Source organism: Cornus florida, unplaced genomic scaffold (genome assembly GCF_030987335.1).
Source record: "Cornus florida cultivar Cherokee Brave unplaced genomic scaffold, ASM3098733v1 CherokeeBrave_3.0.0_Hap2_Chr03, whole genome shotgun sequence".
NCBI classification, from domain to species: Eukaryota; Viridiplantae; Streptophyta; class Magnoliopsida; order Cornales; family Cornaceae; genus Cornus; species Cornus florida.
In genome coordinates, this window is record NW_026775573.1 from 30,668,204 (window position 1) to 30,695,260 (window position 27,057).

At 32.2% G+C, this 27,057-nt stretch overlaps 2 protein-coding genes and 1 pseudogene across 2 annotated transcripts; all 3 read left to right on the forward strand.

Moving 5' to 3' along the window:
* The first annotated feature begins 1,959 nt into the window (after positions 1 to 1,959).
* On the forward strand, positions 1,960 to 2,107 carry LOC132301812 (U2 spliceosomal RNA; annotated as a pseudogene).
* Positions 2,108 to 13,150: 11,043 nt separating this feature from the next.
* LOC132300134 (aspartate--tRNA ligase, chloroplastic/mitochondrial) lies at positions 13,151 to 27,057 on the forward strand. The gene is made up of 16 exons (XM_059797100.1): positions 13,151 to 14,142; positions 14,228 to 14,994; positions 15,711 to 15,854; positions 16,219 to 16,328; positions 17,171 to 17,282; positions 17,412 to 17,483; positions 18,247 to 18,338; positions 19,997 to 20,117; positions 20,893 to 21,015; positions 22,082 to 22,277; positions 22,374 to 22,561; positions 22,653 to 22,724; positions 23,512 to 23,610; positions 23,723 to 23,803; positions 24,801 to 24,858; positions 25,886 to 27,057. Exons 2-16 carry the CDS (start codon positions 14,623 to 14,625, stop codon positions 26,053 to 26,055), a joined length of 2,010 nt encoding a protein of 669 aa, XP_059653083.1. The 5' UTR covers positions 13,151 to 14,142; positions 14,228 to 14,622; the 3' UTR covers positions 26,056 to 27,057.
* LOC132301376 (uncharacterized) lies at positions 13,390 to 14,275 on the forward strand. Its single transcript, XM_059798634.1, has 2 exons — positions 13,390 to 14,142; positions 14,228 to 14,275. Exons 1-2 carry the CDS (start codon positions 13,390 to 13,392, stop codon positions 14,273 to 14,275), a joined length of 801 nt encoding a protein of 266 aa, XP_059654617.1.

Sequence of the window (27,057 nt, forward strand, 5' to 3'; positions counted from 1 at the left end):
TAACCCAGCCCAGCCCAACCCCAACCCATAAATTTTGAAATTTGGACATACAATTCATAAATTGGTTCATGTTCGGGTTGGGTTTTGTCAAAACCCAGACATATTCGGGTTGGGCTTGGGCTCAACCCGAACCCAACCCAAAACCCAAAATAAATAAATAAATTTCTCCTTTCTCTTTCCTCTCTCTTCTTTCTGTTTCTCTCTCTGCCATCGGCGTCGCTCTCCCTCAGCCGCTGCCGTCCTTCCGCCTCTGCTGCCAAATGGTGTATAAATATAAATTAATATATAAACTCACACACACAAACATATATACACACAAGGCAAACTAAAAATTGGGTTTTAAAATAAAAACATGGATTGCTAATCTGTACATGAAGATGTCTCTGTTATCACCAAGATGTTTCTTATAGAGAAAACAGGCTTCTAAGAAATGGGGTTGGTGGTGTTCTTCAAATCTGCCATTAAAGAACCTTCCAGATTTCGGAGAAAAGAAGGAGAGACTTCTCAGAATACTTTTTCTTTTTGAAGAAGCTGTGGTGTGATATATATTTTTAATAATAATATAATCAAATATATAAAATATAATATATATAAATTTTTGAAAAAAAAATTATATAAAAAAAATCAACTCGTCAACCCGTCCGAAAATATTCGGTCCGGATTATGACCACAACCTATGTTGGGTACAATTCGGGCTGACCCAACCTAATCTGATTCGGGTTGAGGTTGGGTTGGGGCTAGGCTGGGTCAACCCAACTTGCAACCCTACACTACACCACTCGACATTAAGCACATCCAGCCCGTTGAAACAAGTGCAGAAGGTTTAATGTTCAAACTTGTTGAGGACAATGCTTATGAACTTGTTTATTTGTTTGAACTTTTGAGAAAAAAAGAAAAGAAAAACTTGCTTTTCATTAATATTCTTTTATGATAAATAAAAACACATTTCTATATTTTTTCCCTCAAATTTAATTTTTTTACTAAGAGGTCTCTACTACCTTGTAAAGGTAAATATTTGTTATTTGTTTTTAGGGATAATTTCACTCACACCCCCTAAAGTTTGGCCAAATATCAGCCTACAACATCTTTCGAAAATAACTATCACTCACGTTACAGACGTTTGTTCCGTTTTTCACTCACATTTCAAAAGTTAATTTACAGGTGTGTCAGATCACTTTTTACATGTAAAAAAATATTTTTACCCTTTGACTTTGGTTTGACCTTGACTTTGGTCTACCCTTATTTTTTTAATTTATTTTTTTACAAAATATTAATATTAAAAGACAATATGGCCCCTTAAAAATTTGTTGATTTACAAATTATATTATATATATAGGCAGACATATATATACTCCTATATACACACACAGAGACATATATATCTATATTATTATTAAATGTACAACGTGTTTCAGTGTTTCAGTATTTCAGTATTTATTTATTAATTGATATAAATTCTATAAAACTCAAAATTACCTAATAAAATTAAAATTAATTCAAATTAACAAAATATAAAAATAGTTTAATTCAAATAATAAAGTCCCACATTGGTTTTAAATAAAAATAATTACATGAAAGCCTCTATAAAACTATAGAGCTAAAAAAATAATAATCACACCTTCTCGACCTTTTGGCTAAGATCAAGTGTAGTACTAAATTTTTTTGAGTCGGCCTTTTGGCTAACTTTTCTTGGTCTTTTGGCTAAGATCAAGTGTATTATTACTTTCTCGGCCTTTGTGCAAAGAGTTTCAGTATTTATTTATTAATTGATATAAATTCTATAAAACTCAAAATTACCTAATAAAATTCAAATTAATTCAAATTAACAAAATATAAAAGAGTTTAAGTCACAATAAAGAGAGCAGTTTAATTCAAATTACAAAGTACCACATTAGTTTTAAGTAAAAAGGATTACATGAAATCTTTTTATAAAACTATAGAACTAGAGAAATAAAAATCACACCTTCTCGGCCTTTTGGCTAAGATCAAGTGTAGTACTAAATTTTATTGGGTTGGCCTTTTGGCTAACCTTTCTTGATCTTTTGGCTAAGATCAAGTGTAGTACTACTTTCTCGGCTTTATTAAATGTGTAAAGTGTTTAAGTGTTTTAGTATTTCAGTACTTATTTATTAACTGATATAAATTCTATAAAACTCAAAATTACCTAATAAAATTCAAATTAATTCAAACTAACAAAATATAAAAAGAGTTTAATTTAAATTACAAAGTCCCACATTGGTTTTAAATAAAAATGATTACATGAAAGCCTCTTATAAAATTATAGAGTTAAAAAAATAATAATCACACCTTCTCGGCCTTTTGACTAAGATCAAGTGTAGTACTAAATTTTTTTGGGTCGGCCTTTTGGCTAACCTTTCTTGGTTTTTTGGCTAAGATCAGATGTATTACTACTTTCTCGGCCTTTGTGCAAAGAGTTTCAGTATTTATTTATTAATTAATATAAATTCTATAAAACTCAAAATTACCTAATAAAATTCAAATTAACAATATATAAAAGAGTTTAATTCACAATAAAGAGAGCAGTTTAATTCAAATTACAAAGTCCCACGTTGGTTTTAAGTAAAAAGGATTACATGAAAGCCTCTTATAAAACTATAGAGCTAAAGAAATAATAATCACACATTCTCGGCCTTTTGGCTAAGATCAAGTGTAATACTAAATTTTATTGGGTAGGCTTTTTGGCTAACCTTTATTGGTCTTTTGGCAAAGATCAAATGTAGTATTACTTTCTCGGCCTTTGTATAAAGAGTTTCAGTATTTATTTATTAATTGATATAAATTCTATAAAACTCAAAATTACCTAATAAAATTCAAATTAATTCAAATTAACAAAATATAAAAGAGTTTAATTCACAATAAAAAAACTCTCATTAATTATTATATCCCACGATATAAATTCTATAAAACTCAAAATTATCTAATAAAATTAAAATTAATTAAAATTAACAAAATTAGTATTTATTTATTAATTGATATAAATTCTATAAAACTCAAAATTACCTAATAAAATTAAAATTAATTCAAATTAACAAAATATAAAAAAACTTTAATTCAAATTACAAAGTCCCACATTGGTTTTAAGTAAAAAGGATTACATGAAAGGCTCTTATAAAAGTTTCAGTATTTATTTATTAAATGATATAAATTCTATAAAACTCAAAATTACCTAATAAAATTAAAATTAATTCAAATTAACAAAGTATAAAAAGAGTTTAATTCAAATTAAAAAGTCCCATATTGGTTTTAAGTAAAAAGGATTACATGAATGCCTCTTATAGAACTATAGAGCTAAAGAAAGAATAATTACACATTCTCGGCCTTTTGGCTAAGATCAAGTGTAGTATTAAATTTTTTTGGGTCGGCCCTTTGGCTAACCTTTCTTGGTCTTTTGGCTAAGATCAAGTGTAGTACTACTTTCTCGGCCTATGTGCAAAGAGTTTCAATATTTATTTATTAATTGATATAAATTCTATAAAACTTAAAATTAATATAAAAGAGTTTAATTCACAATAAAGAGTTCTCATTAGTTCTTATATCCCACAATAAAAATTCTATAAAACTCAAAATTACCTAATAAAATTAAAATTAATTCAAATTAACAAAATATAAAAAGAGTTTAATACAAATTACAAAGTCCCACATTGGTTTTAAGTAAAAAGGATTACATGAAAACCTCTTATAAAACTATAGAGCTAAGGAAATAGTAATCACACCTTCTCAGCCTTTTGGCTAAAATCAAGTGTAGTACTAAATTTTTTTGGGCTGGCCTTTTGGTTAATCTTTCTTGGTCTTTTGGTTAAGATCAAGTGTAGTACTACTTTCTCAGCCTTTGTGCAAAGAGTTTCAATATTTATTTGTTAATTGATATAAATTTTATAAAACTCAAAATTACCTAAAAAATTCAAATTAATTCAAATTAACAAAATATAAAAGAGTTTAATTCAGAAAAAAGAGCTCTCATTAATTATTATATCCCACGATATAAATTTTATAAAACTCAAAATTACTTAATAAAATTCAAATGAATTCAAATTAACAAAATAAGTATTTATTTGTTAATTGATATAAATTTTATAAAACTCAAAATTACCTAATAAAATTAAAATTAATTCAAATTAACAAAATATAAAAAGAGTTTAATTCAAATTACAAAGTCCCACATTGGTTTTAAGTAAAAAAGATTATATGAAAGCCTCTTATAAAACTATAGAGTTAAAGAAATAATAATCACACCTTGTCAGCCTTTTGGCTAAGATCAAGTGTAGTACTAAATTTTTTTGGGTCGGCCTTTTGGCTAACCTTTCTTGGTCTTTTGGCTAAGATCAAGTGTAGTACTACTTTTTCGACCTTTGTGCAAAGAGTTTTTATATTTATTTATTAATTAATATAAATTCTATAAAACTCATAATTAATAACCAACCAAGCAGGAAAAGCAAAATACAACATAACCTCTCCTAATTTGAGAACCCCCAAAGCTCTGAAACTTACCACATGCTTCCACGGTAATAAATTACTAAAGTATAATAACAGTAATTACTTAATAAAATTCTAATTAACAAAATATAAGTAGAGTTTAATTCACAATTCAAATTATACTATATTACTCTCATTAATAAAAACATATTCATAAAAAGAGTTTAATTCATAATAAAGAGTTTATTTATTATATATCTCACAATCAATAAAGAGTTTAATTAAAATTCAAATTATACTAAAATTTAAAACATATAATAATTAATTTTTCTAACATAATATTTATTAATTGATATGTAAAATAAAATAATTTTTCTAAAATTCTACCACAAATTAGCTTTTATTATGAGTTTCTTAATAAAATTAAATCTAATTACACAAGGTGTGACGACCCTGGTTTTTTAGGCCAGCGTGTTCTGTGATGAACCGAAGCTTAACCCAATAGCGGATCCAGATGAGGAAGCAAGAAACAAGTCAACGGTCTCCCAAGGCACAACACACCTCTAAGACACTTTGATGACCTTCCATGAGATCGTGAAACTCAATGAGAACTGACACGGAAGCAAAATATCAGAAAAATAACAATCAAGCCCCCAGGGGCAAAATAGTCATTTTACATGGAATGACGTCCCTAGAATGTATATCATTCCCAAAACACATCCGCAACTTCCCACGAAGTCACGGAACTCAAAAGAAAGTAGCGGAAGCGAATTACAAGAAAACCGGATAAAAATAGCCCCAAGGGCAAAATGGTCATTTCTGAAAATATAAAATCGGGTGCTACCGAGCACACCACTGGGAAGATAGTTAAAATTAATCAAGTTAGACTCAAGAATCACTTGATTCGGAGTCCGGATAGAAGAGAAAATGCAAAACAAAGTTTTGACGTCGCCGAGGCCGTGAATAGTAACCTGGGCAAAAATGCTGAAGTGCTATTTTGAGGTACTAAACGACGTTTTCTGGAAAAACACAAAGAAAAAACCCCCCTTAAAATGATTTTTCTAGGCTGACTATGTTAAAAGAAAATTTTATTTTTGACGTGAAATCCCCAAAATGCCCCTACAACAGACTTGTTCAAATAGTGCAAATGCGCACAGGAAATCAGATTTTGGCACGGGGTTTTCAGGTCCGAGATGACATTTTTCTGGAAAAATGTTGTGAAGAAACCTCCCATAAAATCATGTTTTCTATGTGAACATATCAAGACCGGAATTTATTTTTCAAAAGAAATTCCCGAAATGCCCCTAAATCAGAACTAGACAAGAGGGCAAAAGTTGCTACAGTGAATGTCCTGATCTGATAGCGGAAACGGGCTAGAAGATGAATTTTTCTGGAAAAATATGAAAAAGAAACCCCTCATGAAATCGAGTTTTCTACATGAATTGCGAGAGAATTAAAAAAAAACTCACTGTAAAATGCACAAAATGCCCCTCCATGAAATCTGGTCATTGAAGGCCAAAAAGCTGCTAAATGCAAAATTGAATGCTGAACTTTGCGATGGATTTCCGATGCCAAGACGACATTTTATGGAAAAACACAAAAAAGAAACCCCTTCTAAAATTGCATTTTCTGAACGAGCATGTTGAAAGAAGAAAATAAAACTGATATAAAAGGTCTAAAATGCTCCTAGATCAGATTATGCAACAAAAGTGCAAAATGAATCCCTAGGAGACTCAATTTGCCAAGGAAGAGGTTTTTTTTGAAAACGATCATGCACGCAAACGTAACTTACCTATTAGGACGTGTTACAATGGTTCATGACTTAAAAATACCACCGATGCAAAATTTGACCCCCCAACGGTCAAAAGGGTGAAAATGCACATGAAATGGAAAATTTGAAAACTAAAATTTTAAAATGCTTTCAAATGACCATTTGGCCCTTGGCCACACTTCATACAAGATTAATGAGACCTAGTAGAGGTGTCGGAACACACTTTACGCCACCTGATTTGAAAATAAACCCTTAAAGGCTCGGTTTCTACTATTTTAGCCCAAAAATGCAATATGTGAACTAAGATGCAAAAATGAAAACTAAATGGTGTTTGGCCCTTGGCCACACCTCACATATAAAAAATGAATGCTAAAGGATGAATTACATACACAATGCACACACCGGTGCGAAAATGACATATTAAAATTCAAGTTTTCATGTTTTTCTCATTAAAGACAAAATTCTACATTTTTCAATATACATGGATTACAAATGAAGTTTGGATTACAAAATTCTACATAGAATGAATACTAAAAAATGTGCTTAAGCACATATTACAAGTTTGGAATATAATATACACATTTGACAAAAGACTACGAATGGTATTTCGAGCCATCCTTTACAAGAATTGAAACCTTCTAGTCTACAATCATCCGAGCAATGATGAACATCACGAACCAAGTCTTCGTACCTGAACAAATCCCCCAGTAACTTCGGGGTAAGTAAACAAGTTTACTCATAGAGAATAAGCATGCATCGACTTGATTTCTTTAAAGATTTTTACATTAACTTGCAATAATTAAAAATGGTCATGCCACCTAATGTCTATGTCAAAGGTTAGACTCATGGAGCATCCTAAGCTACCTTAGATCATTTCTAGTATAAATCACATCGTCCATGCAATTCAACAACATAAAAGCATGTTATACAAGGCAACAAGATGTAGATTCTCAAGGCCATCAACTTAAAATCTAAAGCATAAAATTAACAGAAGTGGGTCATGCCACCTAACGTCTATGTTCAAACTATATCTATAGGAACATTCCTAAGCTATATTAGAACATCAAAACACAATTTACAATATCGACGCAATTTTTAACTAACATTAGAACTTATAATACAACGCATCAAAACATGATTTCTCAAAGTTAATATCTTGAAACTTAAAATGGGAAATCATATATGGCACAACAAGTTACAACATCATCTAATTATCAACTTGAAATGAAATGCGAAATCAAACAAAGTGGATACTTGGACGTCACGCCGGATTAGACTGACACCATAGTTACTTTAGGGTTACTACCCCACGGGTAACCTCCCTATGTGCGCACTAGACTATATAGAGGGACAATCCCCCGTACTAGAACCAAGTCCTAGCTATAGCCAAACAACGACATTCCTAAGTTTCCAAAATCAACAAGTTGTGTAACAACATATATATCAACATGTATATATAAGATATCAACTATCTACCATGCACAACCGAATTTAGAAACACATACAATATATGCTCTAAGTCCACAACTATTATGGCATGACAAATGTCGAATCTTCAGAGCGCGATTCATTACGTACTATAACAATATAATTCAATATTGAAAATATAAACTGAATAATCCAATACAAGTCCAAAATCATGATTTAAATATACAATCAATGTCAAACACATGATTAAATCATTAACGCAATCAAAACGGAAATTAATTACATCACCTAATTAATTCCTCTAAGTTTCAAATCTCAATTAAATGACTCATAATTAACATATGTTAAACAACATAGCATGGTCATCACCTATATCCATTCTAAAACTCAATTAGGTTGTTAAAACAACAAAGTAAAACTTTAATTAAATCATGCTAATTTAAATTTCAAGGTTCTAAAACAACTTCTAATGGTCCCAAATTAATATATACTAGTAAACAAGTCATGGTCATTACAAATATCAAGTTAAAAACTTAATTAAGCTAAGGGAACCATTAAATAGATTTTAATTAATCATTTTAATTAAAATCTTTAGATTTTTAGACTTATCCAAATGCTCTCAAGTTAACATATGTTAGGGAACATGCCAAGGCCTATTGTAATAACACATTATAAGTTTATTTCATTCAAGTTATAACCATGTGAATTAAACTTTCACAAAAGAAAAATATTAAAGAAACTTTGCAATTCTTATTCAAATGATGTCAATTTAATATATGTTAACAAGTATACAAAGGCCTAAATTACTAGCATACCACACTTAAATTCCAAGTTGTTTATCATCATGAGGATTAAATCTTAAATAAAGAAATTAATTAAATGAAAGGTTTCAAAACCTAATCAAATATTCTAGATTTAATATATGTGAGACTACATGGCATGTACATCAAGAATATCAAATCGAAATCCAATGAGATGAATAGTGCACTTGGAGCAAATTAATTAATCAATTTAATTAATTATCCATAGATTTTAAAACACCTCCGATTACTCTCAAATTCACCTATGTTACAGAGCATGCTAGGGCCTAATATAATATGCTAACACATAATGATTTCAAGCTAGTTAAGGCCACATGATTTAATATTTTTTTTAAGATAAATATTAAATAAAATCACCAATACTTGTCCAAATGAGGTAGATTTAATATATGTCAATTAACATGTCAAGGGATAATATTCTATCGTACCACATGTTTAAATAAAGCTATAATCAACCGGGAAAATCAAATCATTCACAAGAAAAATAAATAATTAAATCTCTAGATTTTGTGATTCAAGCATGTAATCAAGTTGTATAAGCATCACAAGCATGTAATATAGCAAGAAAGTAAATTATAACACCCCCTACCTCAATTTGAGATGAAAACCTTAAATCACCACCGAAAAAAAAGTGTTCTGAATCCGCCGAAACTCCTAGGTTTTGTCGGGGACAACACGATCTACATGAATACCTAAGAAGCCTCATGAAAATCACAACTTGACCTCAAGCCCAAACTCAAGAAATGGTCAGAAACGAATTCTAATAAGGAGGAATGGTAGAGCACGTCGAGGGGAACAATAAATGTAAAGGCCATATAAATTCTACTAAGGAAATCAAGTGGAGGAGAAGGAGAAAGGGTGGCAGCCAAGGAGCTCCCATGGCTGTCGGCCAAGAGAGTGGAGAAGATGAAGAAAATTTGAATTTTCTTCTTTAAGTCCCCTATTTATAATAAGTCTAAAAAAGTGCCCCGAAAGGGCCCCGCCGGGTTCGGAAAAGTGAATTTTGAGCAAACGTACTCAAACGGCAAAAATCCGTGAACAAAAAAGATTCAAAATGAGAAAATATGAATAACGGAAGAAACGGCGTTGAAAAGCGAGTCCCGAGCAAAGAGATATGCCCCGAACAAGTTCGACGGCAACCGGGGTCAAGAAACTCTGAAACTGGATAAAAACGAACAGAAAGAAATTCCAAGAGTCAATGACCCAACAAAATGTGAAAATGAATCCCGTACGAGAATCCAGGCTCCAGACGAGACATTTTGCAATAACTTTCGTTAATTGCACAATGTCTCATACAAAAAGGTTTAACTGCGAAACTGCCCCAGAATGAAAATATCTTCCAAAAGATATTTTCTTAGACACCCCTGAAATGAAATTTCAGAAAAAAAGGGAAAGGAAGAAAAATGACCGGGTCGTTACACAATGATATATTTAAAGAAAATAAAATAATTTTTATAAAACTCTATCACTAATTACCTATTTTATTTTTATTAAAACTCTATCATACTAGACAAAGATATATTTAAAGAGTTTCTATAAAACTCCAACACAAATTACTTCTTTATCTATTTATTGTGAGTTTTTTTAATAAAAGGAAATCTAATTAGACAAGTATTATTAATGTAAAAAATTATTTATTAATTGATAAAAAAAGAGGTTCAAAAAAGTTTCTATAAAACTCTAACGCAAATTACCTATTTATCTATTTATTATGAGTTTTTTTTTTAATAAAAGTAAATCTAATTAGAGAAGAATTATTAAAATAAAAAATATTTATTAATTGATAGAAAAATAATTTTTAAAAGAGTTTATATTAAACTCTAACACAAATGACTTATTTATTTATTTATTATAAGTTTTTTAATAAAAAAAAATCTAATTAGACAAGAATTATTAATATAAAAAATATTTTGAATTGATATATAAAATAAAATAATTTTCCTAAAACTCTATCACAAATTACCTTTTATTATTAGTTTTTTTTAATAAATGCTAATCTAATTTGACAAAATTATTAAAATATAAAAATATTTATTAATTCAAATAAAAAGAGTTTTAAAAATATTTTCTATAAAACTCTAACATGCATGACCTATTTATCTATTTATTATGAGTTTTTTTAATAAAAAATATAATTAAACAATTATATATTTAAAGGAAATAAAAATTTTCTATAAAATCTATCACAAATTATCTAACTCTAAAATTTACCTAATAAAATTCAAATTAATCTATTAATCTATTTATTATTATGAATTTTTTAATAAAAGAAAATACAATTAGATAATAATTATTTATATAATTTTTTTTATTAATTCATATATAAAATAAATTAATTTTTTTATAAACTCGATCACAAATTAGCTTTTATTATGATTTTCTTAATAAAATTAAATTAAATTAGACACGGATATATTTATTGAAAATAAAACAATTTCTATAGAACTCTATCACAAATTACTCATTTTTTATAAAAACTCTACCACAAATTAGCTTTTATTTTGAGTTTTTCATAAAATAAAATCTAATTAGACAAATATTATGAATATAGAAAATTATTTATCAATTAATATAAAAAGAGGTTTTCAAAGAGTTTTTATAAAACTCTAACACAAATTACCTATTTATCTATTTATTATGAGTTTTTTTAATAAAAAGAAATCTAATTAGACTAGAATTATTAAAATAAAAAATATTTATTAATTGATATAAAATGAGTTTTTAAAATAATTTATATTAAACGCTAACACAAATTACCTATTTATTTATTTATTTATTATAAAATATTTATTAATTGATATAAAGAGAGAAATTCAGAAGGGCAAAGACCCAGAATTGCAGAAGCTCCGCCAAAGAGTTTCTGTATTTATTTATTTATATATAAAATACAGAATATAAAAGCTCTGCAAAATAGTTTTAATATTTAGTTATTTATTTATATAAACAAATTTTATTAAAAGCGGAGGGAGTTTCAGTGTTTCAGTATTTATTTGTTTATATAAAAAATATTTATTAAAGGATATGGAAAGACTTTTTATTAAAAAAAAACTCTGGAAAACTCTAAAATCTACCTAATAAAATTAAAATTAACCTATTTATCTATTTATTATTATAAATTTTTTAATAAAAGAAAATCTAAAGTTTCAGTATTTATTTATTTATATAAAAAATATTTATTAAATGATATGAAAAGTGTTTTCATAAAAAAAAAAAAAATACTCTATAAAACTTTAAAATCTACCTAATAAAATTCAGATTAACCTATTTATCTATTTATTATTATGAATTTTTTTAAAAAAGAAAATCTAATTTTCAGAGTAAAATACAAAAGCTCTGCCAAAGTGTTTATTATTAAAAAATTCATAATAATAAAAGAAAATCTAAAGTGTTTCAGTATTTATTTATTTATATAAAAAAATATTTATTAATTGATATAAAAAGAGTTTTTATCAATACTATTATTAAATGTGCAAAGAGTTTCAGTATTTAAGTATCTATTTATATAAAAAAATATTTATTAATTGATATGAAAAGAGTTTTTATTAAAAAAAAAAAAAAACAAAAACTCTATCAGACTCTAAAATCTATCTAATAAAATTTAAATTAATCTATTTATCTATTTATTAATATGAATTTTTTAATAATAGAAAATCTAATTAGGCAATGATGATTAATATAAAAAATATTTATTAATTTATATATAAAATAAAATAATTTTTCTAAAACTCTACCAGAAATTAACTTTTATTATGAGTTTTTTAATAAAATTAAATTTAATTAGACAATGATATATTTAAAGAAAATAAAATAATTTCTATAAAACTTTATCATAAATTACATATTTTATTTTCAATAAAACTCTATCACAATAGACAAATATATAGTAGTTAAAGAGTTTCTATGAAATTCTAACACAAATTACCTATTTATTTATTTATTAACTGTTTTTAATAAAAGAAAATCTAATTAGACAAATATTATTAATATAAAAAATTATTTATTAATTGATCTAAAAAGAGGTTTTAAAAGAGTTTCCATAAAACTCTAACACAAATTACCTATTTACCTATTTATTATGAGTTTTTTAATAAAAAAAATCTAATTAGACAATAATTATTAATATAAAAATATTTATTAATTGATATAATAACCGTTTTTAAAAGAGTTCATATTAAACTATAATACAAATTACCATTTTATTTATTTATTATAAGTTTTTTAATAAAAAAAATCTAATTAGATTAGAAAAATTGTACCACAAATTACATATTTATCTATTTATTTTGAGTTTTTTTTAATAAAAGGAAATCTAATTAGGCAACTATTGTTAATGTAAAAAATTATTTATTAATTGATATAAAAAGTAGTTTTAAAAAAATTTCTATAAAATTTTAATACAAATTACCTATTTATTTATTTATTGAAATTTAATTAGAGAAGAATTATTAGTATAAAAAAAATATTTATTATTTGACATAAAAAAGTTTTTAAAATGATTTCTACAAAATTTTAGCAAGTATTATCTATTTATTATGAATTTTTTTAATAAAAAAAATAAAATAATTTTTATAAAATTTAGTACCAATAAATTTCTACCATATTATCTACAAATAAATTTATTACACGTGCGATCCTTTTTCTAATATATATATATATGCACGCACACAAGCACAACACCACCACCAATCGCCGTCGATTGCGGTAAAGAGGACCTCTGACACGCCGTGACTGCTCTCTTCAAGAAAATGTCGATCGGCGCGTGGCGCAATTCCAGTGACGGGGTGCTGAGCTTGTCTTTGCCATGGTTTGAGTCCGATTCCGGTTCGGATTCGTCTCCGGCGGGGTTTGTTGGGTCTTGCGGGTCTCGGTGGCAGCCATCGTTGCCGAGTTTGGGTTTGATTTACACCACCACCGACACCGGCGAGGATGGGCCGGATGGCGGCACTAGACCAGTTTTTGTCGAATTGCTCTGAAGCTACAGGATGGATACAAGATGATATATCTGATGAGGGGAATTCCGAGTGTAGTATCAAGAATTCGGAAGAGGAGAGAGAGATTGTCATGGATGAAATTAGCAATCATCGAATGGTTGGAAGATCACAGGAAGAAGCTGAGGCCGGTGACACGGTGGATATGAAGAAGAAAGTGAAGAGGGGCTGGCTTAAGAAATTAAATGTCCTATCACGTATTACCAATAGGCAAGGGGAAGAAAATTTGAAGCCGAGTGATTTCAACTTGGAGTTGGGGACTAGAGTTCGAAGAGTTCTGGTTCATCTACATGGGAAGAGGTCAAAAGAATTGTCCTCCCTTTATGCAGGACGAGAATTTTCAGCACACAAGGGCTCAATCTTGACAATGAAATTCAGTCCCGATGGCCAGTACCTGGCAAGTGCCGGTGAAGACAGTGTCGTTCGTGTCTGGAAGGTGATGGAGTATGAGAGACCAAATCAATTTGACATTCAAGATACTGATCCTTCATGTTTGTACTTCTCAATGGATCATTTATCCAAATTTGCCCATCTTGACGTGGATAAAAACAAAATTGGTAGGATGAAGAGGTTGAGGAAATCAACGGAGTCAGCTTGTGTAATTTTCCCACCAAAAGTCTTTCGGATTTTGGAGAAACCTTTACATGAATTCCATGGACACAGTGGTGAGGTCTTGGCTCTCTCATGGTCCAGGAAAGGGGTTAGTAATATCACAAATTTTATATTTTTGGTTTGCTTCTGTTATCCTTTGTTAAAAAGCCATTATTGTTTTTCTTTAATTACAGAGAAACCTCCAAGCCCTCGTCGTCGCCGCCGGCACCAAAGGTGACTGATGTCCTCATTTGGATGACTTCTTCGTCGGAGAGATGATGAAATTACGGATTTTATTTGTGGTATAATTGTAAGGGTATAATTATCTTTTAACTAATTTAATATTTTAAAATAAATATTATTTAAAAAATAAGGACAAATTTGTCTTCTCCCATACTTTTAAGGGAGCCTATGTTTTAGACTCATATTTAGGACGGAGGGCACTCTAAATTACCTACCAATCTATTTTCTAACACTTGAAAAAAAAAAAAAAATACACCTTCCCAATTCCTTCGGGTACCAAACCTTGCCATCCTCTTTCTCACAGATAAGCCTCCCGATATCAACCCCCCTCTGTCTCGAAATCGCCATGTCCATGCTACTCCGAGCCCTACCCATTGTAGCCCTCCGTTCCAAACCCCTCTCTCTCACACCCATCCCTCTGTTATACCTCAACTTCCACAAACTCCACAAACCCAACTTTTTTCTGAAAAGAAGCACTTCATCCATTTCTGCTTCTTCTATTCAATCTTCTTCCACAGAAGTTCTAATACCCAGTTCTGAACAACCACCAATCCCATTCAAAGACACCCTTGAATGGGTCAGTCGAACTGGGCTTTGTGGCGAATTGTCCGAAAATGATGTGGGTAAACGGGTGAGGCTTTGCGGGTGGGTCGCGCTTCACCGGATTCATGGGGGCCTAACTTTCCTCAATCTCAGAGATAATACTGGAATTGTACAGGTTTGAAATGAAAAAAAAAAAAAAAAAAAAAAAAAAAAAAAAAAAACTTAATTTTATTCTTTTTCTTCTTTTTGTTCATGTGAATACAATTTTGCATTAAGGGTGCTTGTAAATTTAACAAAGCCATGTGTAACTGATAGAGTGAGGTGGTCATTTTGGTTTAAATTAAACTGGAGAGATATATGCTGGCTAAAGATTTTTTTTTTATTTTGTGGGTATGACATTTCTCTTACTATTTTAGTTGAATTGTTAATAGTTATTGAACTTTGAGTTGTTTTGAACGGAATATTTTTTTAATTTTGAATTATTGGAAATGAATGTGTATATATGTATTGATTCTGGACTATGTACATACATATTTTCAAGAAGTTTGTTAACAAATTGATGTGACAAGGACAGTATTTGAATTGAAGGGAATGCTATATATATATATTTTGGGGTAGTTAATGGAACAATTATGGTATTTTAATACTTCAATGGAAGAAATAATGATGGCAGTGTCATCCTATATGTATTATTAGTATGCATAGTTTGTTTATATAGTATTCTTCTGATATTTCGTAGTCTATTGGGTTCCAGATTATTTTATGCCAAACAACTTTTGATCAAACTTTTCTGTTATGTGTATATGCAATTGTATTGGTTTTGATATTAATATTGCCAAGTTACTACTGTTGATTTTATTCTTAGTTGCTGTTGGCATTATTAATTTTAAGGTCACAACACTTCCTGACGAGTTTCCAGATGCTCATACTGTTGTGAATGACTCAAGACTTGAGTATGTTATTGCGGTGGAAGGCGTTGTTCGATCACGACCAAGTGACTCGGTCAACAAGAAAATGAAGACTGGCACGATAGAGGTGTGTTATGTCTTGCTTCATGTAATTACTTGCTAGTATGGTTTTTTGGGTCAGGTTTGCTGTTTGTTGTTCATTTTCTATGGTTCTAGCTTCATTTTATACTGAACAGTGGTACCTTCTAAGAGACATCCAAGAGTATTTTGTTTCTTTGCCTTTGAGCTTTTCAAAAAATGCACCATGGAATTTAAGTTTGGACGATCTTGGAAGGGTTTTGTTTCCTGTAAAATTTAATGGGGATGATGGTTATATGTGAGTTCTGATTAATTGTTGTTTTTTCTGAGTTTGGCATGTGGTTATTGTCCTGTTCCGATCCCTTGGTGTTAATCTTTTCTTCATTAATCTTGATTCTGATTATGCAAGCCAGGTTTCTGCAGAGCAGGTTCAAGTATTGAACTCGGTGAGATCTAAGTTACCATTCTTGGTTACCACTGCAGATGATGCAAACGATTCTACAAAAGAGGAAATCCGCTTGAGGTATCAGCCTAAAGTTGATCTCATATACATTAGATAACCATTTTTTATGTTTGACATTTTGTCATCTGAATTCTATACTATTATACTTTTGAGTCAAGCACTTGAAAAAAGCTCTCATTATATAATGAAAATAGATTTTCTGATATGCTTAGCTTATTTTTAGTTCGGCCTATTACATTGTCCATCTGTTCAGGTAATTCCATCATTTATTCATTTGTCATATTCATTCGAGGGGTTCTGTTCAACTGATTCTTCATTACCATCTGTTCAGTAAAAAGTTGTACTCGGAAATTACTTCTGGTGTGCTGCTTGGTTACGTTGTAATCGAGAAAATGCTCTCTGAATTAAGTAAGAACACATAACTGAACTACTTGACTCCTCACCCAGCCGATAGCCTCTTCTTGTTGACTGGTCCAAATATACAATTGTTTCTCACTTTTTGTTTTTTAAACCAGTTAGAATGTGACATTGACTCATCTGAGATGTTAATGTTTTTCTTTTTCCAGACTCCAAGCCTCTTAATGCATTAACTCTTCGTATTATGTTATACAGCCTTTTAATACGTACCTGTACTTACCTTCCGAATATATATATATAATCATGTTTCACAATCCTGCTCTTTCTAAAAGGTCATAGTCTCAGTTAACCACATCTTAATTTAAGTTACATGCTTTCATCTCTTGTAACTATCTTACTATATGTTAGTTTTGGTCATTCCCTTCGTGTAGGATAAGAAAAAGAAACCAAATCACTTTTTCCTCTTTACTTTACACGATAAATTATTTTGATTGATGTACATATTTGCTAGCGTATTACTAATGGTCTCAGATACACATTGTTAGGTATCGATGCCTTGATTTACGGCGACCACAAATGAATTTCAACATAATGTTGCGACATAGAGTGGTGAAACTTATTCGGAGGTACCTAGAGGATATACATGGATTTGTGGAGGTACTAAGAGATTTTAACTATTTTTATATTTCTCCTTTTAAAACAGTACTCTTAATTCGCTTTTACCTTTTATTCATACTTTTTTATTTTTTATTTTTTTATCCTGACCTTTCCATGGTTGTAAGGTAGATTGAGACTCCAATACTTTCCAGATCTACTCCAGAAGGTGCCCGGGATTATTTGGTGCCCTCAAGGGTTCAGGTACTCGACCATAAATAGTCAATTATTCACTTCTAGTTTTACTTTAGGCCATGCGTCTAGTGAATTGTTTGGGGAAATCATTTACACGTTATCTATCCTCCAACACTATTTTTTTTTCCCCTTTCTTTTTTAAGGTCTCATTCAGTGAGATATAAGTGTGAATAATGAACATTTTTGCCTATATAATGTATTGCCAGGCGCATATCAGCTTGAAAATGCTCCGCGTAGATCAAATCTTTCAATTGATGCAAAAACAACCTCCCACCCCCCAAAATCCGAATAAATCAAAAAAGAAAAAAAAAAAAAAAAAGAAGAAGAAAAGAAATGAACTCTATGCATTTTTTTTCCTTTTCCTTTTCCTTCCTTCTTCTTATTATAAATGTCTTCAGATAGGCACCCATTTGCTTGCTGCCTTAAGAGGGTGTTATATGCATAATATAGTTTAGTTGGGTATCTAGATACATTCCATTAAATCTAGGCTGACAATGAACTTTAAAATGTTATGTTCCATGCTTGAAGAAGATATAGTTGTTCCCTGCTGAGGTATTAAAATAAGCAGAAGAGACTAAGATTTTTGCATATCTCTACCTCTCACTACTATTGATGCCTATTATTTATGTCAAGAGTGGGATGATTAGCTATAATGGAATTGAATGCACAAAATGTTATGCATTGAGATAAATTTATTTTGAAAGCTATGTGTTCCTTGGAATACTTTCTTTATGGTTTACATGTCTAATTCACCCTAATTTGCACTTTGAAGCCAGGAACATTCTATGCTTTGCCCCAAAGTCCTCAGCTTTTTAAGCAAATGCTAATGGTCTCTGGATTTGATAAATATTATCAAATAGCAAGGTAGTAATTCTTTTGGTTTCTGGCTGTTTTTTTGTTGTTACTTATTTCTACTGTACATTAGAAATTTTGTTTTCTACTATAAAATATAAACTCATCACCTGTGTCAAATGCACTTTTCTTTGTCATTACTTAATGTTTATAAAGTGAGCTTTATGTCACGGGCCTAGAGATTTGGCGCAGCGGCACGGCTCGTGCGGCACCAAGGCGTTGCTTCAGTTCGTGTAAGCGCCCTGGTCAGCCACCACGACCTGCCCTCCCAAGGATATATGCTGACTGGTTTCGACCTGCCTTGGTCTCATCAGGGGAACGGTTCCAGCTCCCGACCAGTTTGTGCAGGGATGGCCAACTCCCTTCTTCATAGTCAAGTCCACGACCAGCGACAAGTACCTCGAATTGAACCGAGTCGACCTACTTGAACTCTGAAGAAGTACCATCCTGTGCTCCTGCATGCCCCTTCCCTGGAACCATTCCCAGTCAAACTCTGTTCTTTGCCAATCAGTATGCGTGTCTTCCATCCTCCAAGCGTCTTAGGAATCACTTCGTGACACTCTCCCCCACCCAAATACTGCGACGCCCTCGTCGCAGTGCGGCGCTTCACCACTGCGTCCACTCCCTTCCAAAGTCTGCCTCCAAGCGGTATGCTCGCCTTCCCACCATCGCTTCCTTGTGCAGCTCCCTGCACTGCACTCGCCCAATGATAGGCCTCGGACCAAGAGGACGTCCACTCCTCAAGGACGTGACTCTTCTCCGTCATGCTGCCTTCGCGACATCCCGAGCAAGCAAGGGCCTCCTGCCGACTTGATGCTCGCCCTTCACCATGGTTTGCATCACCCAAGGACTAAGCACGAACTTTGATGCGCGCGGCCCTTTGGCCCTCCAGTGCAAAACTTCAACGGATGTCTCTTCCTAGGGAGATGGAGGCTCTCCCCCCAACTGCATTGATTCCTCCTCATCGACGCAACTTCAGTGCACTGTCTTCATTCTCTGACCCCTCCCGGACCGACAAAGGGGCACCCCACCGTGCTTTACCCCAAGTCCTACTCTGATATCATTTGTCACGGGCCTAGAGATTTGGCGCAGCGGTACGGCCTATGCGGCACCAAGGCGTTGCTTCAGCTCGCGCAAGCGCCCTGGTCAGCCACCACGACCTTCCCTCCCAAAGATACATGCTGATTGGTTTTGACCTGCCTTGGTCTCATCAGGGGAACGGCTCCAGCTCCCGACCAGTTTGTGCAGGGATGGCCAACTCCTTTCTTTATAGTCAAGTCCACGACCAACGACAAGCACCTCGAACTGAACCGAGTCGACCTGCTTGAACTTTGAAGAGGTACCATCCTGTGCTCTTGCACGCCCCTTCCTTGGAACCATTCCCAGTCAAACTTTGCTCTTTGCCAACCAGCATGCGTGTCTTCCATCCTCTAAGCGTCTTAGGAATCACTTCATGACATTTAGGTAGCTTTGCGTTACAAATAATAAATACCGAAATAAATCTTATACAAAAAATGTGTCTTTTTTTTGCAAAGGGAGCCTTTGATTTTCATTTAAAGCTGTTCATTTTCTTATCAAAACAATAAAATAAAATAAAAATTAAAGCTGTTCAATAATAGATTACAAATCAGTATCATGGTAAAATTTCATGCTCTGTCCTTTCTTTGCAGATGTTTCCGTGATGAGGATCTAAGGGCTGACAGACAACCTGAATTTACCCAATTGGATATGGAACTGGCTTTCACTCCTTTGGAGGACATGCTGAGGCTCAATGAAGATTTGATTAGACAGGTAGCAAAGTCCGTTGTAGAGTGGTTAAAAAATTCAACCCAACTGAATGTTCTTAATTCGAACATAGAGTGTTTTGACTGGATGTTAAAAGAACACTGATGAAAAGATTAAATGATAAAATAAAGAACATATAAAAGAAGGAATAGAATAAGATGGGGATTTTGGTGCATCAACAAGTGAATTTTTTCCCAACACTGCTCACATTATCCTTTGAACAACTTCATTTCAACAAATCAAATTAGATAAATTTTAGAAATTAGATCCTTTTTGTGGTCATTGTCTACTTTTCTAGTAAAATTGCCACCCAATCAAAATTTGAAATTACTCACCCTCAAATACCTGTAAAAGATGATAATTTAATAATACTTTAGATATGAGATTGTAATGATCTTGTGGAAACAAGGGCTGCTATTGACCTGACGTGATCCAAGCCAAGCCAAGCCAGGTCAGTTTTTGCATTCCTGGGTTCAGGCTTGTGATATGAACTTTTCCGTAGGCTGATTATAATTTTTAAGAATCTGGTGCCAACCCCGCTTTAGAGTTACTCGTAGTTTGAGATTGTTTCATCTTAGTTAAAGTCAGTGTATGGGAGTTTTGTCAGGAGGAACAGGTTATTCAATATATTGTTTTTTTTCACAGTTATCTTTTTATATATTCATAATTCATAAAGTATTATTTTTTTTTTTAAATTTAACTTTACATTTGCGGAAACTTGATGTGATCAATGTCTATCTACTTTTTGCACACTATGACATGATTGAATATGTTATTGCAGGTTTTTCTAGAGATTAAAGGTGTCGAGTTACCAGACCCTTTCCCAAGGCTTACATATGCTGAGGCGATGAGTCGATATGGTTCAGACAAGCCAGATATTCGTTTTGATCTTGAGTTGAAAGATGTAACCATTTTTGTTGACTTTTTTCTTTGAGATTGGGCTTTGGCAGGATCTTCTAGTGTGCAATAAATGGTTACTTCATGGCCTTGTTTTTTTTCTTGTTTCATCAATAGATAACTGCAGTCTGTTCAACCTCAAGCATCTAATATAACAGACTGGTTAAATTGCAATTCCATTTTGTTGTACGATTATTATTATTTTCTTTTATCCTGATGTTACATTCTGAAATATTCATTGATGGGTCAGCTTTGTTGGATTAGTTAATACTTTTTTTCGCATTTACAGATTTATCAGCATACCAGTCTGTGTAGGGTTTTTGTGTGTGCGCGTGGATATCCCTACATGTCTCTCTTGTTTGAGTTTATTATTATACTGAAGGGGTTCATAGAATAATATTGGTCATTATGCTCATGTTTTTATTCATGAAGCAATTCCATTATCATGCTTGCTATTTTATTTTGTCTAAATTAAGTAATTTTGTTATCACTAATTTTAGTAATCACTCTGTTCACCATCTATGGAGTTGCATATATTTTATTTTATCTATCAACCTGATATGATAGATGCATTATGCTATTAATTTAATGTATTAGTTGTACCCTGTGTTCTTACCAACACACTTCTGTGGTATGTCTATAAGTAACCCTCATTGTAGATTGTTATGAGTCAGCCGGTTGAATTCCACTATTACCGCCCATTTAGGTCTACTCTTTTGAATTTTGAATCAATATTCAGTTTCATTTCTCTTTGATACTCACTTGTTTTTGTTCATATATATGGCTCAAACTCTTGAATGTTGAACTGCTGTTAAATTTGTTAACAATGTATCTGGTAGAAGGAATTTGGTCTTCTTGTTTAAATAGTTGATGTACTATCTCTCTATTGTGAGGTTGTGCTTTTAAATCCAATTTTTTTGGGTTGGGGGATAAGAAGTATTGTGTTATTGTATTGTTATTGCCAAATGAATGGAGAATTGATAGTTTGTGATCGACTTTATATCACGATCAGTTTCCTTCCTATTTTAAAAAGAATTTTACTAATTATTTGTTAATTTCTGTTGGAACTGCAGGTATCGGATGTTTTCTTGGAGTCCCCCTTCAAGGTTTTTGCAGATACCCTGGAAAGTGGGGGAATTATCAAGGCATTATGTGTGCCTTCAGGAGCAAACTCTTATTCAAACACTGCTCTTAAAAAAGGTGATATTTACAATCAAGCAATCAAATCTGGAGCAAAGGGTTTGCCTTTCCTGAAGGTCTCGAATGATGGTAACAACTATGAAATATGATCTTCTAAATTATCAATATACATTTTCATGATGAGATGTAATGTTCATCATTGATGGTTCAAAATTTAACTTTTAGGTGGTGTTGAAGGGATTCCTGCATTAGCATCGAGTCTGCAACCATCGAAAAAAGACCTGTTACTAAAACGATGCTCTGCTGGGTCGGGTGATCTTATCTTGTTTGCAGTGGGTCACCATGCATCAGTTAATAAAACCTTAGACCGGCTGAGGATATATGTAGCACATGAGTTGGGCCTGGTTGATCATGTAAGTTTATGGTAGACCTTCTATTTGGATTAATATATATTAAACCACACTCCCTCTCTGACCTTGTTCGCTTTATTTGATGGATATTTAGTCCAGGCATTCAATACTATGGGTAACTGATTTCCCGATGTTTGAGTGGAACAGTTCAGAACAGAGGCTTGAGGTATTTTTCATGTCCATTCAATATCTCGTGGTTCTAATACAATAAGTTCTATTTATATCTACTCAAGGAAGTAGTTATAGTCATGCTATTTTTCAACTGGACGTTATCACTACAAATCTTTTGTGCTTCTTTTAGGGAATTGGCCCGTATTAGATTACTTGGTGAAAGCACTTTTGAATTCCACTAAATTAGATTATTGCCATCATTACAATTTTAATAATTTTCTGTTTCTTTTCTCTCTGGAACATTGCTCAAAGCTTGTCACATGCCTATTACTTGCAACTTTGATGGTGATATACATCTCTATTTGTGGGAACCTTGATATTTATTAAATAAAGCAATGCTATTGATCTCTTATTCACCTTTGTCCAAGTTCAACTGCATTTTGCATTCATATAGAATATATATATATATATATATATATATATATATATATATATATATATATATATATAGTACTATTACAATGTTGGAAACTTTAGGTTTTGTTTTGACTTAGTTACCAAGTTGCATTAAATTTTTTTATTGCCATATGAAATATTAGTAACAAGGTTTTATCAATCTGCGGTTACCTAATATCAGTTGTCAGCTGCTGATGATGCATTGCTGCGAAATCTTTTCGCTTTTATAAAGATGGGACTCAAGTTATGACACGCTTTATTCTTTGTAAATGAATCAACGTGCTTATATGTTTTGGTGTTACTCCATTATTGCAAGTCATTTTCTTTAGTGTTTTTCTTTCTTTATTTATTTTGAGTTCATGAAATCAAAGATTTTTTTTTTCTAGGCCTTGCATCATCCTTTCACTGCTCCAAACCCTGAAGACATGGAGGATCTTTCCTCTGCCCGTGCTTTAGCTTATGACATGGTTTACAACGGAGTTGAGGTATATATATTGATATAATTTATCTGGTAACTTAATTTTGAGCTTCTGTCAATACTCGTATAAAAGAGAATACTCAAACTTTGCCACGGTATATCTCCTTTGGTGCTGCAAGATTGGTGGAGGAAGTTTGAGAATTTATAAGCGTGCAGTCCAAGAAAAGGTTCTGGAAATTGTTGGAATTTCCCGTGAACAGGTGGGGAAATCCTCATCCTATTTCTCATTCTGATTGGGGCTGCTTTGTAATGGTTATTATTTAGGTGCTACATGATTCCTGATGCTGTAACTTATTTGTATCTCACTGTCTACAGCATTAAGGCTTCTTTATAATGGCTATTATGTGGGTGCTATGTGTTTTTCATATTGCAAATTATTTATACTTTACTTTCTACAGCATATACCAGGGGAAGGTCGAACCATATTTTCGAGTATAGTCATCTTTGGATCATTTCTTATGTTATCTCGTTTTTTTATTCTACAATAGGCTAAAAATACTCATGATACTAACATCTTTAGATATATACCATGAATCAGTTCTTTCAAAACATGGATACTTATGGTGTAAGGAAAAGGGGGTGTGATTTCTTTACATTGGGAAGTGGTTGTTGACATGTTGAAGGTAGGATTAGTTGGATTATCTAATTGGAATCTAGAAAGCTAGTTTACATAGTTAAAATTGGTTTAACCGATGAACAAAGATTTGTAGACATCATTGTTCTCTTCTTGTTCTAGGTAATCATATGAATATGCTAATGCTTTAATTTAGAAAGTAATGTTATAGGATATAAAAAAAGAAAGTTATGCCCTATTTAACAGCTTAAGCTTTTGGAGCAGATGGTGATTAACATGGTATTAGGCAAAGTCCTGAGTTTAAAACTCATTGTCACCTAGATAATTACAATTGATACACGTGTTGGTCGAAATCTAGCCCCACATGAGGGGCATTTAAAAAGATGTAAATGGTTAATGTTACACCCTCTCTAATAGGAGAAGATAGTGGTTTACAAGTAGAGGAAGTATGAGAAACAAAAACTTCTGAATTTTTCAAGTAAAAAGTTATTATATTTGGATTAAATGAATAACTTCAGACTTGCAATTTATGTTGAACTAAGATAATCAAGTGTGATGATCTCAATCTAAACATATTTGGATGATCTCTTATTGATGTGGGTCACGTCTTGTTTTGGCTGCAGGCTGAAGCAAAGTTCGGCTATCTCTTGGAGGCTTTGGATATGGGTGCTCCGCCACATGGTTCAGAATGCTTTACCCTATCCTCATCCATTATTATCTATAAGATTGTAGTAGGATTTTACATGATATTATATTTTATGCACATCTGTTGTTGTATATATCTTCTAGCAACACATATGCTTCCTGCATTTACAAAGAGATTATTTTTCATGAAGCACTATTAAGGCCATCGGATAAGAGAAAATTGAAGTCACTAAAATGCAACGCATGTGTGGAAGTAGTTGCTATGTTAACTATAAATTGATGTTTCGTGGAGAGAAATTAATCATCCTGTATATGCCTATTAAATCATTAGATCCCCTTCACGCATTGATTCGGTCTAGCTGTTAGGCAACATTGAACCTAGTACCCATGGGTACTTATAAAAAATAAAATAAAAAAATTCATCCTGTATCATTGATAAGTGGAAATCTCTAATTGCTCGGCTATCTGCTTTCCTATGTTCTCTTGATAAACAGTCCAGGTATGACATCCAATGTCTGCCACGAGAATTGTGTAGTCTGGAATGCTAATATCATATATTAGATAGTAAAGCTGTGATAGGATACATTTGTTGGTCTTGAAATAAATCCATATGGATATTCAAACTTCATATTTTTGTATTGGAGTCAGAAAAACTCCAATTCATAGCTTGGGCATGCCTTTCAAGAGATTGGATTTGAGAAACAAAAATTGGCAACAGTTTTCTTTTTTCAGTATATCAGATTTTTTATGATCTGATGAATTTGACAAGTCTGGTATATTAAGTGCAATTGGGATATGATCCCCTACATCTGAAGGTTCCTTACTGTTATGGCATGTGTTTAGGCCAGAAATGATAGCTCAAAAGTTGCATTTCAATTTGATTCTCTATTTCTTGGGGTTCATGCATAGGTGTCTGTGCACAGGACTTTTTATGAAGTTTAGTGGCTCTAGATGGATTCAATTGGGAGCCATGGTTCATGGCAACTGCTCTCTTTTATTAAGTAATTGATCATTGTTTTAGATTTTAGGGTTTAATTAATTATTGCTGTTTTTTCTCTTGTAGGGGGAATTGCTTTTGGGTTGGATAGATTGGTGATGCTGTTGGCTGGGGCTAATTCCATCAGGGATGTTATAGCTTTCCCGAAGACGACGACCGCTCAGTGTGCTCTCACTCGTGCACCCTCTGAGGTGGATTCGCAACAGCTAAAAGATCTTTCATACCAGAACCAGTAGTGTTCCCCATGAATTTGCACATCTCCTCCCAATTTGGATGCCCAATTGTCATTCTCTTCACAAGTAAATGATTGTTTTGGCATTAGCTTCTGTATGTTCCATCCACTATCGTTTTGGTTCGTGAAAAATGTTCTGCATTCATTTTTCTTTTTGTTTTCCTCACTAGGGCGATGGCTTTGAATCCTAGTCATTGAACAAGACTTACATGAGAGCTTATATTCCTTAGTTCATAACTCCATCTTCTGCTAATTTTGGGTCTCGTATCTTTCTGCATTATTTTTTCTACCTCCTCTGAGATTCCTCTTTTTGAGTTTGTGCCTTCGATACAAGTTTGCCTTTATATCAGCTCTACCAATGGGCAATTCTCGGAAGCAATGGACTTCAAGGATAGTGGGAAAAGACATCTGTAGTCTAAAACCCTTGTTTGAATCCTCCGTGTTTGCTTCTTATTTTGATCATCCTTTTGTTTCCAAGAGATGGCATTTCATGGTTGAAATTCAACAGGAATTTGGTTGTAGAGTTCAACATATTCGCTAGATTTGGAAAATCTTTGGTTGTACAAAAACAGTTATACGTAGGTAAATGATCACACACACCACTGGATTTTGTCTTTTGTGTCTGCCTGTTACAATTGCATGCAGATTTAGCGTCTCTCTTATTGGGATTGATATAATGTGGTTTCGGAGGAAATATGGATTCCCGATGTCTCGAACCCTGAAGAGCAAGAACCTCTTAATATAGAGGTATTAGTATTGCCCCATCTTTCTTGGTACAGAGGTTTGGCAACCAAACTCAGAAATTGAAGAAAGCAGATGAATCAGTATTTATCTTTCTGATTGATGTTATATTTATTTGTCAAACTAACCAGAATGTTGTAATTTACAAGAACAGAAATTGATGCAGAATTATTCTTGGGAGAACAAATTTGTGGAAGACCCTTAATCTTTGTATATATTGATATAATGACTAATCCAAGTCCAATGTTTCTCTTCTTAGGCTCAA